We start from the raw sequence: 16,648 nt of genomic DNA on the forward strand, positions 1-16,648 counted from the left end.
GTACAACAAAACAAAACAAAAAAAAAAAAGAAGAAAAAGTGTCTGGTGTTCTGTTTGCATTTGTCCATATATCTGTCCCACGGTGACCCCCACCCCGTCTCTGCTTCATCCAGGATTCCATCAGTCTAGAGAGGGGAGGAGCAGTGATGAAGGGGAGAGTGAGTGGAGAGGGAGAAGGAGGAGGAGGACTCATCAGCAGTGTTTACGGTGTGGTCTCTGGGAGGCGTCCCGCTGCCCCCGCCCCCCATCCCCGGGCCTGCGCCAGCCTTACCTCCCCCCCTCGAGTCAGGACAGTGCTCCAGAGTGAGGGAAAGCAGGATCGGGAGGTGGGAATTCGTGTCACAGGAGGAGGAGGTTGGCTCTGCCAAGTCTCCCGTCGCTCAGCGGTCCGAGTCAAGACCTCCCCTCCTTCGCTCCTCCTCGTCGGGAACGTCGGAGGAGGAGACGGAGCGTCGCGAAGGGAAAATAAAAAAGTGAGCTGTTGCCGCCGCCGCCACCGCCGCTACTACTATGGCGATTGTGTGGCTGGACTGCTTTGGGCCGAGCTGGGGGACAGACTGGGGCTGCAGCTGCCCGGGGGGGCGCCGGTCGGCCGCCCGCCCGCCGCACCACTCTCCAGGCCTTCCGAGTTCTCCAGCATCTCCTGGATGAGAGGGGGCATGGATCCAGGGATCTCCATCTTCAGGGTGATGACGCGCTCGGCTCCTGTGGAAGAGTATGGAAAAGGGACACGAGAATATAAGCTAACATGTTTGTTTTAGGCACCAATTCAATCTTTATTTTGCATTTTCACATCATATGAAATGGAAAAATAAGCTTTGGAGACATTAAGAATCATTTCAAGGGAAATTGAACAAGTGGATGATGAATGTCTTTATCTTTTTAGCACGATTCAGAGATAAACCACTGGTGACCAGCGTGGACCACAGACCTTTAGCGCTGATGCTTCTCAGATCGGTGATCTTCATCAGCATCTTGGGGAACATGTGCGGTTTGTGCGGCCTCCTCTTCCGTACATAAATTTTCAGCGCCTCCAGAAGAGGCTCCTGCAGAACGTCCACCTTCTCCGCCTGTTCCAAGTCCTGACGATCTGTGGATGAAGACGGAGCGTGTCAGTGTGCCTGTAACGACCCCAGTACGCCACTAGGTGGTGGTCAATGACAGCTCTCAGTCCACTGTGACTGTGATCAGTCCTGATTGACACCGTTTTACACTACGTGCTCTACTTTTAAGGCGCGCGTCTTACCTCCACACAGCAAACAGATGGCGCTAAGCAGCCCCGTCTCTGCGTCGTCCATTTCCAGAGGAAGGAGTTGGTTGGCAAAGGCGAAAACCAGGTCTGTGAGGGGACCGAAGCCTGCGTTGTGCATCTGGGTTCGGTTTAGCGTGAGTCCGTCTGAGAACGTCATGGTGTCCTGCTCCGGCGTGTAGCGCGTGCAGATCCGCAGTATCTGTGGACAGAGCGCATGAGTCAGTGATTCACCAGGCGGGTGGAGTGTCGGGCGGAGTTTTCCTTTGCCCGTCGTTCTCACCAGGATGTCGAGACAAGCAGCTTTGAGGAGCGTGATCTGGTCGGCGATGGTGAGCGTCGTGAAGCCGGGCAGCTGCTTCGCAAACTCCACCGTCTTGATGATGCACTTGGTGGAAAGTTCGCTGAATTTGTCCCACAGGTCCACGTCCAAGGACACGCGTCGCTCTGAGCTGTTAGACTGCGGGGACGGGGAGAGGCGGGGCGAGTGTTAAACGTGGAACAAAAAGGAAGCGGAAGGCCGCGCGTGTGTGTGTGTGTGTGTTTCGTGCTATACTGACCGTAGTGTATTTGCCCAGCTGGCAGAGAGAGGGGAAGGTTTCCTTGTGCGCCTTGCGAACCTTGTCTATCATCTGCTCCGTGTCTGGACTCAGGACGTAGCTCTCCGTGCACTCCTGCTTCTTCTCGTCCTTCTTCTTCTTGTTCCGGTCGTTCCTCACTGCTGCAGGGACACAGAGTGAGCGTCGTGGTCAAACTCAACAATCGCCTGGAAGTGTGTCGCGGCCGCAGTCTGGATGCTATAACGTGCCGACATTAGCGCCAGCTGACACCACCTCGAGGAAAACTGAGATCATGATCAAAGGCGGAGTCATCAGCAGGAAAGATGTCCTGTCTGTGGCAAACAGCAGCGAGCACAGCATCACTTCTTTTATCTATGGTGGAAGATAAATGTGGTGAGGCAGCTCTGGTAATGGAGGGAAGGGGAGGCGAGGGGGGGGGGAACCTTGAAATAATCCAGTGTCGTTTCCCTCTGGGCAATCTTGCTGAGAATAGTCTCCTCAACCCAAATGACAAAAAACACTAGGCGGGGGTGTTTAGCATTGGAATCCCATTACAGGCTCCATTCATTTCTCCACAGCCCATCCACACTGGGGTGCAGTTTAGATACGACTCGCTTGTGTATGCATGTGTTGAGGGTGGAGGTGGGCCGGCTGAGACGTGTGTGTGTGTGTGTTACTTGATAAATAGTGGTGGGGGATGAAGCTATCCATAAGGCTGACAAATTGCCACAGCTTTCATTAGAGGTCCCGGCTAATCTAATAACATAATATGACAAATATCATGCCTCTAATGGTTTTAAAAGGGCTCGGCTGCTCCAGCTCACACTGGAAACCCCCCAGCTTTCTGTGTGTGTGTCACACATATCTCCCCTATCTTGGGTATACAACACACTCCTTGTTATACTTTATTTGTTAGATTTTTCCCCACAGTGTAAGCCCCATCCCTCCTTTTTTTTTTTTTTTACTTTAAAATCCCCCTCTCGTAAAATCATCTATGTCATTTTTCCCCTTCTCAACCTCCCCTCGGGCTTCTCCCCCCCGCAGCAGCTGACCTGAGATCACATTTTCCTCGTCTTAATCCTAACCTTGACCATTAAGGGGCCAGAGCGCTCAGGCTGATGGGAGATCACTGTCTGTGACGGGCAGGCAGGGATGCACCGCCGGAGCCGCTGCTCGTTCATCAGCCCACAGACAGGCCTCCCTGCCTGGGAGAACATAAGGGGGGAGTGGAGGAGGAAGGAGGAGGCTGGAAGTCTGATGCTGCACTATGTTATTGCTAAGCACTGTTCTCCAAAAAACAAGAGACTTGAGAGGACCCTGGCTGTGCAGAAACGGCACGCTAATGCACCATTTTCCAGCGCTTTAGTGGGACTCCAGCGACGGCGCTCGCACAGCCATAAACACAATACCACATGTGGATGTTCGGCGGCGGAGCAGTAAAGTGACACATGTGATGCATCGAAAACAAGCGCGTTAGTTACAGCGCCGGTTTAAAAAAATCTTTTAAAAAAACAAAAAACTATTCTGAGGATATTTAGATAAAGCACACACAGACACTGAGGTTGGGAGTTTAATTACACTCAAATAACAGAAGAAGACGACATGGTGAACATCCACACTGGTACAAGTTTAAGCTCTGCCAACTAAAAGAAGTGAATATTTAATGTTCTTGTATAGGGGGGTGGGAAACCAAGGAACACACAATACAACGATTCTGTGACAAATCAATAATATTACATGGTTAAAAGTGCAGGATTTCTCTATTTATTCACAACATACAGTAGAGAACAAAGTTGATTATTTTGATAGTGTTTTCAGATTTTCCAGAGTATATTTTCTGTTTCCTTTGCTCCATACGACAAAGAAATCATTCGATCGTCGTTTCCAGGTTCGAGAAACACCGATCAACATATTGTGACATTTCATGGACCAAACACGTACTCAGTTAATCGAGAACGACATGAAGTAGTGACTCCCGAGGACCGTTTACTTTAGAGCACCTTCATTTATTTATTAAAATATCAGCATCTCATTTATCGAGCTGCGTGAGGAAGGACGACGATATTTCTGACCCACTCCAATTCTTGGATGTAGGAAGATTCAAAATCGACATGCTAGCATTGGTTAACGGCGAGCTAAAAAGGAGGCTTATCGCCACCTAGTGTAGTGGAGGTGGACACACACACACACACACACTAAAGCTTTCCTACTTTACTGTTACGACCTAATTAAGACTTTACTTCTATCCAATTTAGACGCCGGTCGTATGAAACACCAGTAAGTTGCCGCACACATGAGGACCGGCCCTGTTTCCAGCCTGAATGGGGAGCCTTGTGTCCCCGCCCCGCCATGAGGAGGGGAGGGGCTGCAAAAAACAATCGATGTCCAATTAATTCACAAATAAAAGTGGGGCATCCCCTGCGCCCAGACATTACCCGCGCTGACAAATTGGCAGCACAATCATAAGCCGCACAACACAATTTAATGAAGTCATTAAAGAACTATTAGGCACGACTGGCGATCTGTCATGGCGAATTGCCACATGCAATAACTTGGGGTGTTGGTGGGGTGGGAGTGTTAGCGAGCTGCCACAAATGAAAGAAATACAGCCTTCCTCTTTTATTGAGTGTGTGTGTGTACCTTTTCACTGACCTAGTCAGGACCACTAGTCCTCGTGGAGACAAAAAGTGAGTTCAACACACAGATTTGAATTCTGGTCATGGTTAAGGTTTTGTTTACAGTCGGTGTCCTCGGAGGACTAGCTGTGCAAACCTGTGTGTGTGGACATTTTGATGTGTGTGTTACACGGCGAGCGATGCATCTTTCAAACGTGCGTAATGAGAATATGAACGCTAACGGGGGAGGGAGGGAGGGAGGAGGGAGGGAGGGGTCTGCATCCTGAAATGTTTGCGGTTCACGTTCGTTGCATCAAAATGATTTACAGGAAGCCATGTACAGAATACTGTAACACACACACGTGCACGTGCACACGCACACACACAGAGTCATCGTTCTATTATTTATTTTCATAGCAGATTTCAGCTGCAACGTGCAGTTAATAGACAATTTCTGTTAGTGTGTGTGTGGAAGACAGAGAGGGATAATTCGTGCGAGGAAAATTAAAGCACTGGCAGCTCATCCATCACACAGATTAAATTCAATGGAAAGATAAAAATGTCAATGTTCTCTCCCCCCCCACCCCCCCGCTCCTGCTGCTCACAGCGCAGAGCCACCGTCAACAATGATGAAACTTTCTCCCTCCCTCTGTCCTCCAGCCTCTCTCATCCCTCCCTCCCTCACACCGGGTTCAATAGTCGTCCCTCACACACACACAGCTTTCATCTCGCTCCACTATGCCGTCTTCCCCGGCTGATGTTATCCTCCCCGCGTGCCGTTCTCCATCATTCTTCGCTTCATCTTATTTTACTTTTATTACTTTCTCCGTCGCTGGATAACGCCGTCCTCGAGGACGATGTGGGTGACAGTGCTGGGAACTTGATGATAGAGACGGGAAGGCAGCGCGGGGCGGAGGAGGCTGATCAGAAGGGCAGCGTTAACACGCGTGACCGTCCCGAGGGCAACGGCGCGTTATAGAAACTGAGAAATGTCAGCTGCTGAAGTCATTTATGATGGCGCGAATGTGCTTTTAATGTGGCTTCACGAGGTCAGTCTTTTCTCAGATGTTAATCGATCGAGTGATTTTAATAATGATCAGATTATTAGCTGCAGCCCCATCTGAATGTTAATAGTGCATCAGAAACTCATATGGAACGACAAATCATTTGAGACGACGAAATCGGCGAGCAAAAAGTTCACGGTCGACGTTATCATCGAGCGGCAATTAAAAAACCGGCGCCGCGTTACCAGAGGCACAGGAAATAAACAGTTACAGTGAGTAAGTGGGTCAGGCCGCTTAAAAATGGGTGTTGTAACTGATGCTATAGTGTTTATTTTAGTCCAATTAAACGGTCTATTTATACAGCACTTTGCTATCGATGCCCACTCGAAGCTGCTTTACACTACACTGTTGGGCCTTCACCCAAACTACTGCATGTGCAGCACTCATCTTTCACACCGTGGACTAGATAGTAGAAGAGCCAGGAATCAAAGTCACAACCTTTGACTTAAAGGAACACTTCACCAATGTACATTCAGCTTTATATTACTAGAATAGGGGCTAGTATTTTTGATATCTTCATTCTTCACCTGTTAGCATAGCTCTTAGCAAAGATGGCGGACACTGTTTACATTCTGGGAACGAGGTCCCGTCCCCCTTCGAGTGGGTAACAAAAAAGAATGAAGATATTTCTCGACTTTTGGGAAGGTTGGGAATGCAAATCGGTGAAGTGTTGCTTTAGAAGACGACATCAGTATTTAAGAACCATGACAAACCTGTTTCTGACCCTTGTAAACACGACCTTGTGTAAAAACGTTTGTTTTTTTTCTTCCCATCTATTCTGTCTTCACACAAGAGCCGCAAACGCAGCTGAAGTGAGTCAACATTACTCCGAGTTGGGCAAACTAAACTCACTGTCAGCTGTTTTCAGATAAAAGTCTTGTGTCGTCTGAACGACAGGCGCTTCCTTGTAAACCTCCACTCGCTCCCGACGCCACCACCCGACTCGTCTCCTTTTGCCATCTTTACTTGGCATCGCCACCTGGCAGCAGGCCGGGCACTGTTGTCTGGAGCTGTCTGCGGGCAGACGCAAGGTCACCCAGACGTCCCCCCCCACCCCCCTCCAGTGCAGGCAGGGGGGGGGGAGGGGGAGGGCGTCCACCTTCTGTAAGTGTGTGTGCCAAAGACTGTATGGTGTATAAGTGGAGCTGTCTAAGTGAATTTACGTTTAAGCTTCTTTTTTTTTTCCTCCCATACCAGTTTGTGTCAGTCACCTTGTGTGTGTGTGTGTGTGTGTGTGTGATATTATGCACATGCATGCATATTTTGAGTGTCCGTGGTGTGTGTGTGTGTGTGTGTGTGTAGCAGACAGAGACTCCCTGCTGGCCCCAGATGGTCAGCCTCTCCCTCCTCACCAGCCCAGACCAGTTCCACTGGTCAAAGTCACAACCGAAGACGCACAAGGTGAACAATCCGCACAATGCGACACAGACGTGAACCAGAACCATGTGATCCATATCTGTCGCGCAAAAAAAAAACTTCCTGACACAACTTCCACTGCTTTTCCTAACACGCAGTACCGACTCTCAACCACAAGATGGCCCTCCAACTCCAGTCATTTCCTCCAGTGTGTGTGTGTGTGTGTGTGTGTGTGTGTGTGAGTGTGTAAGAGGTGGCTGCTGTGATCCTTCTAACCATGATTAATGGCCCCATTCAAAGGTAAGGAGCTTGGAGGATAACTTCTTTTACTGTAAACCACAGCGCTGTGGCGCGGCGCAGCGCTCGCCGCTCGCGCTGTAGCAGGAAGACGAGGTGAACGGCGGCGGGGAAGACGTGAGGAGGGTGTGTGCCGCTACACCCTGTGTACACATGCAGGATTACTAGTATTAATATGCTCTGTATTAATCACCAGTTCCTCAGCCTTGAGCATCATTATTTTTTATTTTTTTCCCACAAAACTGCACTTATTTTTTTTTACCTTTTCCGTTGACACAGCTCACAACAACACGGCAAATGTGTGGATTCCTTTACTCACATTGTGGTCACATGACTGCAGGCACACATCTCTCTTTATAGCCTGTACTTAGTAAAGCGTGTATGGGATATTTACACTGTAAAAACGTGAAAATACTCTATGTACTAGTGTAACTGACTTGAATTCAGTGTATTTATCTTCTTCTTTACTTTTATTTGATGTTTTCTGTGATTTTGAGCAGTACTGCACCAACACTGACTCCACTATCAGCTCATTTCTAACGTGAATGATCAGTATTTACAGGTTCAAATGCCTCCTATACACATAAGAGGGTGTTTGTGTAGCACGTGATCACGCTGACCTAAAAACCCTGCTGGCCTCTCCGAGTCCTCTGTGGTCACACCTCCACCAATTACTTTATCAAGTCTGACTGCTTGCACGGATGTGTGTGTGTGTGTGTGTGTGTATATGTTCACACAGCCCCCGGGGTGCAGTGATGGAAGCAGACGCCTGCTCTTTCACTCTCTGCAGGTGAGAACATATTCATCAGAGGCCTGCCAAGCCTGGCGACACCCTGACTGTTACTGACAGTCTGCATCACAGCCTCACAGCCGCCCCTTTGTCTGGTTCTTACGGGCCGAGATTCTCCTCAAAGTGAACTTAAACCCTGAAAACCACAACGATCCGCTACTGTAAAATGGGGGGGGGGACTGCACAAACTGGAGCAGATTTGACGTCGCGTCAAACGGCAAAAAGGAAATAGCAGCAGTGTGACAGGTGGAAGTCTGATTGGACCGCAGAACATCTACAACACTCACTTGATGTGTGCATCAGTAGTGAACTACGGTGGCCGACGGGGGGCAAACGCGGTGCAACAAACCCAAAACACATGCAGGAGGAGAAACGAGCTGCATCTTCTCATCTTCACAAACGAAACCAAAAACGCACGCAGGACAGAAAACACACGGAAATCCCAAAACACGCACAGAAGCGAAAACACCAGCGCTCGTTTTCGTGCGTGTGTTTTCTGTCCTGCGTGTGTTTTTGTTTTCGCTTGCGTTTGTGTATCTGCAGCTCGTTTCTCCTCCTGCGTGTGTTTTGGGTCGTTGCCGTGTGTTTGCCCCGGTCGACCACCATAGTAAACACTCATGCACCGATAATAAGACTTCCTACAACAGCAACAATCCTGCTTAATGCTGTGGGATTAAACCAAATATGATGAAATACGTGGGAGGAAGGAAGGAAGGAAGGAAAGAAGGAAGGAAGCAGGGCATTCTGGAAAAAACTTGACATTTTCTACTTACACTCTTTCGACATCCCGACGTCCAGGCACTTCTGCAGCCGGCAGTACTGGCAGCGGTTGCGCGTGACTTTGTTGATGATGCAGTTCTTCTCCCGGTGACACGTGTACACCATGTTCTTCTGGATGCTTCGCCGGAAGAAGCCCTGTGTGACGGGAAAGACGGGAAAGAGAAATGTGGCCGTGAGGCGAGAGAGGACAGGTCTCGGGAGGTGGAGGATGCAAAACAAGAGCAAAGGGGAAATTGGACCGTCTTTGCAAACAGAGCGGTGGATAAATAAATAAGTAAATTGCCTGGCAAACATAGCTGTACTGTGTGCCCTTGTGAATGCGCCTGTCGCGTGGTTATATATCAACATTACTGCTTTTTATGATCTCACTCAGTTGCCTGTTGCAGATATATTGTCTCTGCGTTCGCCGGGTCCATTCTCATCCACTTCCCCGTCGCGACGCTCCCTGATGAGTTCCAAGGTTAAAAATAATTAAATTACGAGAGAGAGAGAGAGAGAGCCGTGTGATGTGGACGAGAGATATTTAACAACCGCGAGTAATCCCTCTTCTCTCTCTCTCTCTCATTTCCCCTTCGCCGTCCGACCGGATCAAAACCGACGAGAGAATGCGTTTAATAACTTAGTCAGTGTTTTGTCACTTGGCTGGGATGAGAAAATGTTGGGGGGGTGAGGCATAGAAACGGAGAAAACAAACCTCCCACATAAAGACAACAGTAATCATTTAAATTATCTCCCTATAAACTTTAAGACTTGAGCTCCAACTGCCAAAAATAAGCTCACGGCATTGGGTCATAAACCGAGTGACAAGAAAAGTCCAGAGTCTAAAAAGCAAACAGCTGGGATGTCAGATAGGAAGGGGAAAAAGCCCGTCATATCTTCATCCCACTATCTTGTACCTTTGCCAGTTATGAAATCTGTTTTCATAACATGTGATTCTAGCCACAAACTGACAGGAGGTTGGAAAAGCCAACGCATCACAAGACGCAGTTCATTCTCGTCCACACCTCACACCACTCGTCCCCAATTAAATCAACGTTAACCTTTCGGGCCCTTATTGCTTAAACGTTCCTCGTGTGTCAAACCGATAAAAAGAGGTTAATGCGAATCAGTGCAGCGAGTGCAGCGAGCATGACGCGGGACAAAAACACTATACGGGTCAAAGTCAGTATTGACGTGACACATTGGGACGGGGGGGGGGGAGAACCGGGTGGGAGGTGGGGTGGTGGTTTGGTTGCTGCCACCGAGCCCCCATCCCATGCCGCGGGATTAGCTCTGCTGCTCGCCGACAGATGGCCAGCGTGGGCCTAAGCCCTGCAATTTGTCCTTCCCCCGATCGGCAGCTTCTCCTCTCGTCTCCGCCGTCATCCAGTGGAAGTGACTCCTGAATCTGTTTCAGTGTGTGTGATGGTGCCCATGTGTACGCCCCTTCTTTTCCCGCTCGGAAGAGGAAGTGTTTGAAAAAACACAGAGGGTAATCTAATCTAACCTTTGCCCTGACTTACATTACGGGAAACGACAGATATCTACCTTCAGGGAGAATAAAAAAAACTTGCAGGTTGATGTGAAGTCAAGCTGCTGATGCTGTGTGTGTATCATGTCCTCTTTGATCCCACCGTGCCCCGACCCTGACCCCTGTGTCACCGGAGGATTAACCTACTCCCTCCTGACACCATGAGGCTAAGGTGCCCTCTAACGGCACCCCCCGATTGGTTGCTGCCGTCGGCTCGCGGGGCCAGTTGATTGTTCCCGGGCCCGCCCCTCCTTCTTTTAAGAGTCATTGCTTCCTGCGGCCCTTAAGCCTCTTTTTGTATCACCGCTTAATCCACCCAGCGACAAGAGCCCTCAGTGGGCCTGTCAGCCACCCTGCAGCGCTCAGAGATGAGAGCCACAACAAGAGGGAGCGGGAGTGGGAGTGGGAGGGATGAAAGAGGAGAGCGAAACGACTACAGCACACATGCATAACTGCATATGTGGCGAGCACTCCTCGATTCGCGGCCGCCTACCTGCTGAACGCAGCGAACCTCGGGCATTTATGAGGCGGAGTGTGAGCCTCGTAGTTGAGGGGATGCTTCATTAATGAAGAAGCGGGGCAGTTGAAGGGGGTGGGGGGCGTCTGGGGTTGGAGAGTTCACATAGAGGAAGCACAGGAATCCTCAGATTAACCGTGCATTCCCAGCCTCCTACAGCATTTGTGCATGTGCATGACTGTGCCCCCAAAACCACATGACTACATAGCAACTGACACAGCCATGACGAGGTTTTTGCAAGGTGTCACCTGTCACCAGCCTCCTATTGGACGAGGCTGTCGATCACAGTGTCCACGATTATGTCCCGTCTATTTCCCTTTAAAATTTACAAAATTGGCCAGCCTGATCTTTTGAAGAGCAGCAATTCTGAACGTAAATCAAGTAGGATCGTTTTCCCCATAGACTTAGATACGGTCTATGGGAGGACTACTCAATTACAAACTCAGTTGGGCCGCGTTTTCAAACCAAGACATTTAGCTGCGCGGCCAGTGAGCAGCAGGTGAGGGCACATCAAAGAGTGCATTTAAATACATATGTTGCACAGTTATTAGCTGTAACTATTTTACATGTCATCTCAGGTGCATAAAATCAAAAAAGGTGCACGATATTACCTTTAACAGAACACCAAAGAACTAGCACGGCTATCAAACCTCATCACACGGCTGGGCCACTCAGAAGTTGTTTAAGGGCCACCATTTGAATCTACGGTAAAGACGGATGCGTGGTAGGAGAGGGAGCTGGGAACGCCTGCTTAACGTGACAGGATGGTCATGCAAATGTAATGTTTAAGTGTTAATATCTTAATATCTGCGTGGGAGAAACGCTGTGCCAGCAATTACTGTACGTGCATCTCTAACCAACAGATGACCGAGCTGCCTCCGTGTAACAAACGTCCCCCGTTTCCTGTTTCCTCTGTTCGCCGCAGCCCCCGGGAGTCGTCTTTGTAGTTTGGCGTGCTGCGGCAGAACCGCGCGCTGCTAAACCCTCCGCTTGCCCCGCTCTCATATACATCCACGCGCCTGTCGTGCTGAATTATTGAGCGCGCTCCGGGCCCACGAATCTCCTCTGAAGTTCAGAGATATGGAGAATGAGCAGAGTGAGTGTGGAGTGAGCATGTAGACAAGCGGCTGGATTTCACACTGGGGGGACGGTTTCGTGAAATGACCGCTCCTGTTGAACGATAAACAAACAGTCGTGTGGTCGTGACGTGTTTAAAACAACAACCGTTAGAACCACTTAGTGGGAAACTACTACGCTAATGACAGAGCTTTGCTGGTGAGTTTACGCAGCAAAACCTGAGATGTTGTTGCCGGCTGTTAGATTGAAACATCAGCGATATCCCAAATGAACAATAGCCTCAAAAAGAAGCTAATTACACTGTCAAGTCTGGCTCCATTTCTGTGCCGTCAGGGGGAAACGACGCTGTGATTACCAAGAAGAAACAACCAATTACTCAAATTTACGGCTCATCTATTGTCTAACTTCCCTTCTTTGTTTATCGCAGAGGTTTTAACCTACTGCTGTGCCCATGATACTTTGGGAAAGGTACCTTTGGGGTGGAAACAAAGAAAAAACACACAAAATAATCCACACTTTTCGACGTTTCAACACTAATTTCACCTGCAACCCGACCACGATTGGTTGTACTTGTCCAACACAACCACACGCCCACGCCGACGTCCGTCAGACGCTGTAATTAGTCCAATAATATCACTGATTACACTATTTAATTAGAGTTTAAACAAAGGAGAGCTGCGTTCAGTGAGCACAACAAAGAAAATGAGGGATTAGAGCTCGAGTGGCTGCCGTTAAGAATCCCAGACACATCGAGAAGAACCAGATCACGATCATGTTTGGTTTTAAGCAACTTCCGGTTGAGACGGGGGAGGGGGGATGTTTTTCACCGTGACACTGACCTGCGTCTCAACTCTTTCAAAACACACAAACTGTGCAGAAACACGCGACTCTTACGAAAGCGGATGTCGTGTTCGGAAGGATAACAAACGGTGCCGTCGCGCGCTACGCGGTGTTTAACCACTCGCGCTTCATCAGCCTCACCCTGATTAACATGAGAACATATACATTTAAGTGCATATTAACCGGGAGCGGCATTAATTATGCAAAAGCAGCTTCGGCGAACTCTAATTAAAAGGATGGAAAAAGGCCTTTTTTGTGTGTGTGTGTGTACGTGTGACATTAGGGGTCAGCTTTTATTTTCTTTGTTAACATTTTTATAGGTAACACTGGGGATCATTCGTGCTTCGTGAGTATGTTTGTGTGTCACACTCCCTCCCTTTGTGCATTCTTTTTCTAACACCCCCCCACACACACACACCTCCACCCTCTGGTTCACTGATCGTCTTTTCTTTGGTGTCAATGAGTTCAGCCGTAACTCCTTCCACCTAATCTGCAACATATTTCAGTTTTTCCCTTTTGTCTCCGTGCCTCCCGGAGCAGAGGCTGCTGTATCTGCATTTCTCCGTCCCTTCTGGGCTTCCTTACTCTATTTCTTATTGTTTATGACTGCCACTGCCCCTCCCTCCCTCCCTCCCTCGCTCCACTCTGCTCTTACTCCTGCACACATGGAAACACAGACCACAGCAGTGGATAAGTCATGGTGTGCAGCAGGTACCTGTCACCGCCAACGACACCCTCTCCCCCGTATCCATCCAACCGTTCCCTGCATCCTCTTGACCTCCTCTTGCCGTACACAGGGCTGCGTGATTAACATACTCTTCAACTGCGCTCCCGGTATTTGGGATATTCAAGAACGCATCGACGCCAAAAAAACAAAGAAGAGGTGGCGTCTGAAAATGTTGACAGAGCGGAGATATAAGGTTTGCACCCGGAGGCAATATTACATTTGATTCCACGAAACCTCACTCCCGTCCTCTTCTTCTGCGCTTACACAACTCTGGCTCTGCGCCGCGTGAGCAGAGAGATAAAGAGAGCTAACGCTAACACAGAGAGAGTTAACCGTGAGCTGATAAGAAGAGCAGACACACTGAGGTCTCCTCAGCACCTGTGATCCACGCTTGTATTGATAACAGACGGTCATTGTGGACACGTCAGCAAAGATATGTGCAGCGGCAACAACAGCACACACACAAGAGAGAAGGGGGGAAAAAACCTGTTTGGACGACCAACTTTCACAACATACACAAGATACACAAGATACACAACATACACAACCAGGCCGATTATATGCGTTATCTTGTTCTTTTTGTTTTTTTACAGTGTGCATGGGTGTAAACGCTGAAAGACGTGGATGATTAAGCTGCTCAAAAAAACTGTTACTGTTTTTCATCGTCGTTGATGTTATTATTCTGGTTCGGTTATTTTAGTGAACGGAAACGAAATAACGAAAACTGAGATTGGTAATCGGTCATTTTCGCGAAACCACAATAAACCTGAATTTAAATAAAACAGGAACAGCAACTCTGATCAACCCTTCACCCGACAACCCTTGGTTGTATAATGACAATAGAGATGATTTCCTTTCCTCATAAAACCAACTAAAACTAACTCAGATTGTAGCAGAAATGTCTTTTCTTTTCATCTTTGTAAATGAATGTAACAATTTGACATAGAGTTTTCATTCATAATAAAAATGTTTTTTATTTGTTTTTGTTTACAATGTGGGACATAGGGTTATGCAAGTTATGTAGTTAATTGGGTTGAGTTGGTTCATCTAAGTCAATTAAACCTCTAGTCCTTCATTAGGTTTTTTAAATTTTGCTCATGTTTTTCCCTCAGATTGAGCATCACAAGAAATGTGATGTGTCTTATGAGGGTTATTTATTGTTGTTATTATTATTATTATTATTATCATTATCCTTATTATTATTATTATTATCATTATTATTATTATTATCCTTATTATTATTATTATCATTACTATATTATGATCATCATCATCATTATTATCATCATCATCATCATCATCATCATCATTATTATTATTATTAATAATAATAATAATAACAATAATAATAATATTATCATTGTTATTATTATCATTATTATTATCATCATCATTATTATTATTATCATGATGATTATTATTATTATCATAATTATTATTATTATTATTAATATTATTATCATTGTTATTATTATTATTATTATTATTATCATTTATGTTATGTTCATGTGTGTCTTCAGTCTGTTGCTATTTGACTTTTAAACCGGCATCTTTTGTTGGGTTTTTATGAAACAATACTTATCACCCTTTTTGCATCGTGCACCTGGCAAAACTAATAAAAAATAAAGTAAAACTAAGCATTAACAAAAAAACAAACTAATTTTAAAAACAAAAAGTCAAAACTAAATAAAAACTAAAACTATTCTAACTTTGTTGTGAATTGAAACAACGTAACATTGGTTGCACGTCACGTCCTCTATGTGAAAACAGGCTCTGTCCAATCAATACTATCAGACCCGTCATGTTTACAGTCAAACTTCTACACAAACGTCTCGTTAGCGCTTCTCTGCGTGTCCACAGCATCACTCTTTACCAACGCTAACGCCGCCGCCGTCTCTGTGACATAAAACATGATCGAAATCAGCGGTGAGCGGCGTGAACTCTAATATTAACAGTGAGGTCACGCGCTTCTTTCGTAACACATCAAACTGGAAAACCACTCCTGCAGAAAACACTTTATCGGCAGACTGAAAATAAGGTTTCACCTTGCAGCCCTCGCAGGCGCTGACACCATAGTGGTACCCTGAGGACTTGTCCTGGCACACAAAGCAGGGCTTGTAGACGCGGGGCGGAGGGGGAGGCGAGGGCGGACTTGGCACTATCTCCTCTGAGCTGGTACTCTGGGTCTCTATCGCTGTGGAGAGGAGAGAGAGAGAGAGAGAGAGAGAAGGGAGGGGGTTAGTGAACACTATCAGGTGGAGCACTGACAGATGTGGAGCATTAATCGATGTCGCTGGGAGAAACACAGCCACACAAAACACTGATTTTCTTCCAGAGAGAGAGACGCACCGCTGACACACACACACGCACACACACGCACACACACACACACACACACGTGAGACTTGAACTTGAGCTAAAGTGTTAACCTCTATGTGCTTTTATCCATTTATTTTAGTATCGAGCAGCATAAGTGCATGAAAATGGCAAAGCACGATTACCCCCCCCGCGCTGTGCACGTACGGGATACAACACAAGTGAACTGCTGCTGCTTTTCACATAATATGTATTGGACTTTGACCTCAATATCCCGCGTGTTACAAAATAAGGCTCTTTAATCATGTATACAATACACACATTCACAGAAAATGATAAAAAAAACATGCATTATATGATCAAATAATCCAACTTTCATTACTCAACCAGACATTTAGTACTACTACACACAACTGGGAACGGCTCCGTACCGCTATTATCACAAACTTGAGTGTTTACCAGTAACAATATGAGTCCCATATACGTTATTTTCACATATTTTACACCACACACGTGTGTATTTACCACTTAACACAACACTCACACACATATTCTGCTCTTAAACAACATGTTTTTTACAGTGTGTGCTTGGTGAAGCGTTTATGTGATACTTTTATGACAGCACCAGCTTTAACATTGTTGTTTTTCCCCATATGTCATCAGTTGACATTGACTGATACCGATTCTAAATATAGTTCCTGCTCAAGCATATACATACAATTCTAAAGCTGAGGTTTAAACCAATAATCCTTCTAACCATCAATTAACATGTTTTTATTATGTTAATAAGTAAATAATGTTTTTGGCCGCATCTTCCAGCCCCTTTGTCTGCATCTCTAGTCCCAAAAATCAGGAAGAGACGTCCGACAAGAGAATCCGAACAATGCCGAACTGTGGATTAGTTAAAAAGACTTAACAATCCTTAAAAACGTGGGTTAATCTCCAACTAT

At 46.9% G+C, this 16,648-nt stretch overlaps 1 protein-coding gene across 2 annotated transcripts in view; it reads right to left on the reverse strand.

Annotated features, from left to right (window-relative positions):
- raraa (retinoic acid receptor, alpha a) overlaps window positions 1–16,648 on the reverse strand; it is an 80,463-nt gene continuing 63,815 nt past the window's right edge. For both annotated transcript variants that reach the window (XM_044013985.1, XM_044013984.1), the window contains exons 2-8: window positions 15,428–15,576; window positions 8,705–8,846; window positions 1,810–1,970; window positions 1,533–1,709; window positions 1,247–1,451; window positions 932–1,090; window positions 1–705 (exon numbers count right to left, since the gene is read on the reverse strand). In XM_044013985.1, the coding sequence (XP_043869920.1) occupies window positions 509–705; window positions 932–1,090; window positions 1,247–1,451; window positions 1,533–1,709; window positions 1,810–1,970; window positions 8,705–8,846; window positions 15,428–15,576 (1,190 nt within the window). In that variant the 3' untranslated portion in view covers window positions 1–508. The remainder of the gene's footprint in view (window positions 706–931; window positions 1,091–1,246; window positions 1,452–1,532; window positions 1,710–1,809; window positions 1,971–8,704; window positions 8,847–15,427; window positions 15,577–16,648) is intronic.

The sequence above is a fragment of the Solea senegalensis genome, linkage group LG18 (assembly GCF_019176455.1).
Source record: "Solea senegalensis isolate Sse05_10M linkage group LG18, IFAPA_SoseM_1, whole genome shotgun sequence".
In the NCBI taxonomy this organism is placed as follows: domain Eukaryota; kingdom Metazoa; phylum Chordata; class Actinopteri; order Pleuronectiformes; family Soleidae; genus Solea; species Solea senegalensis.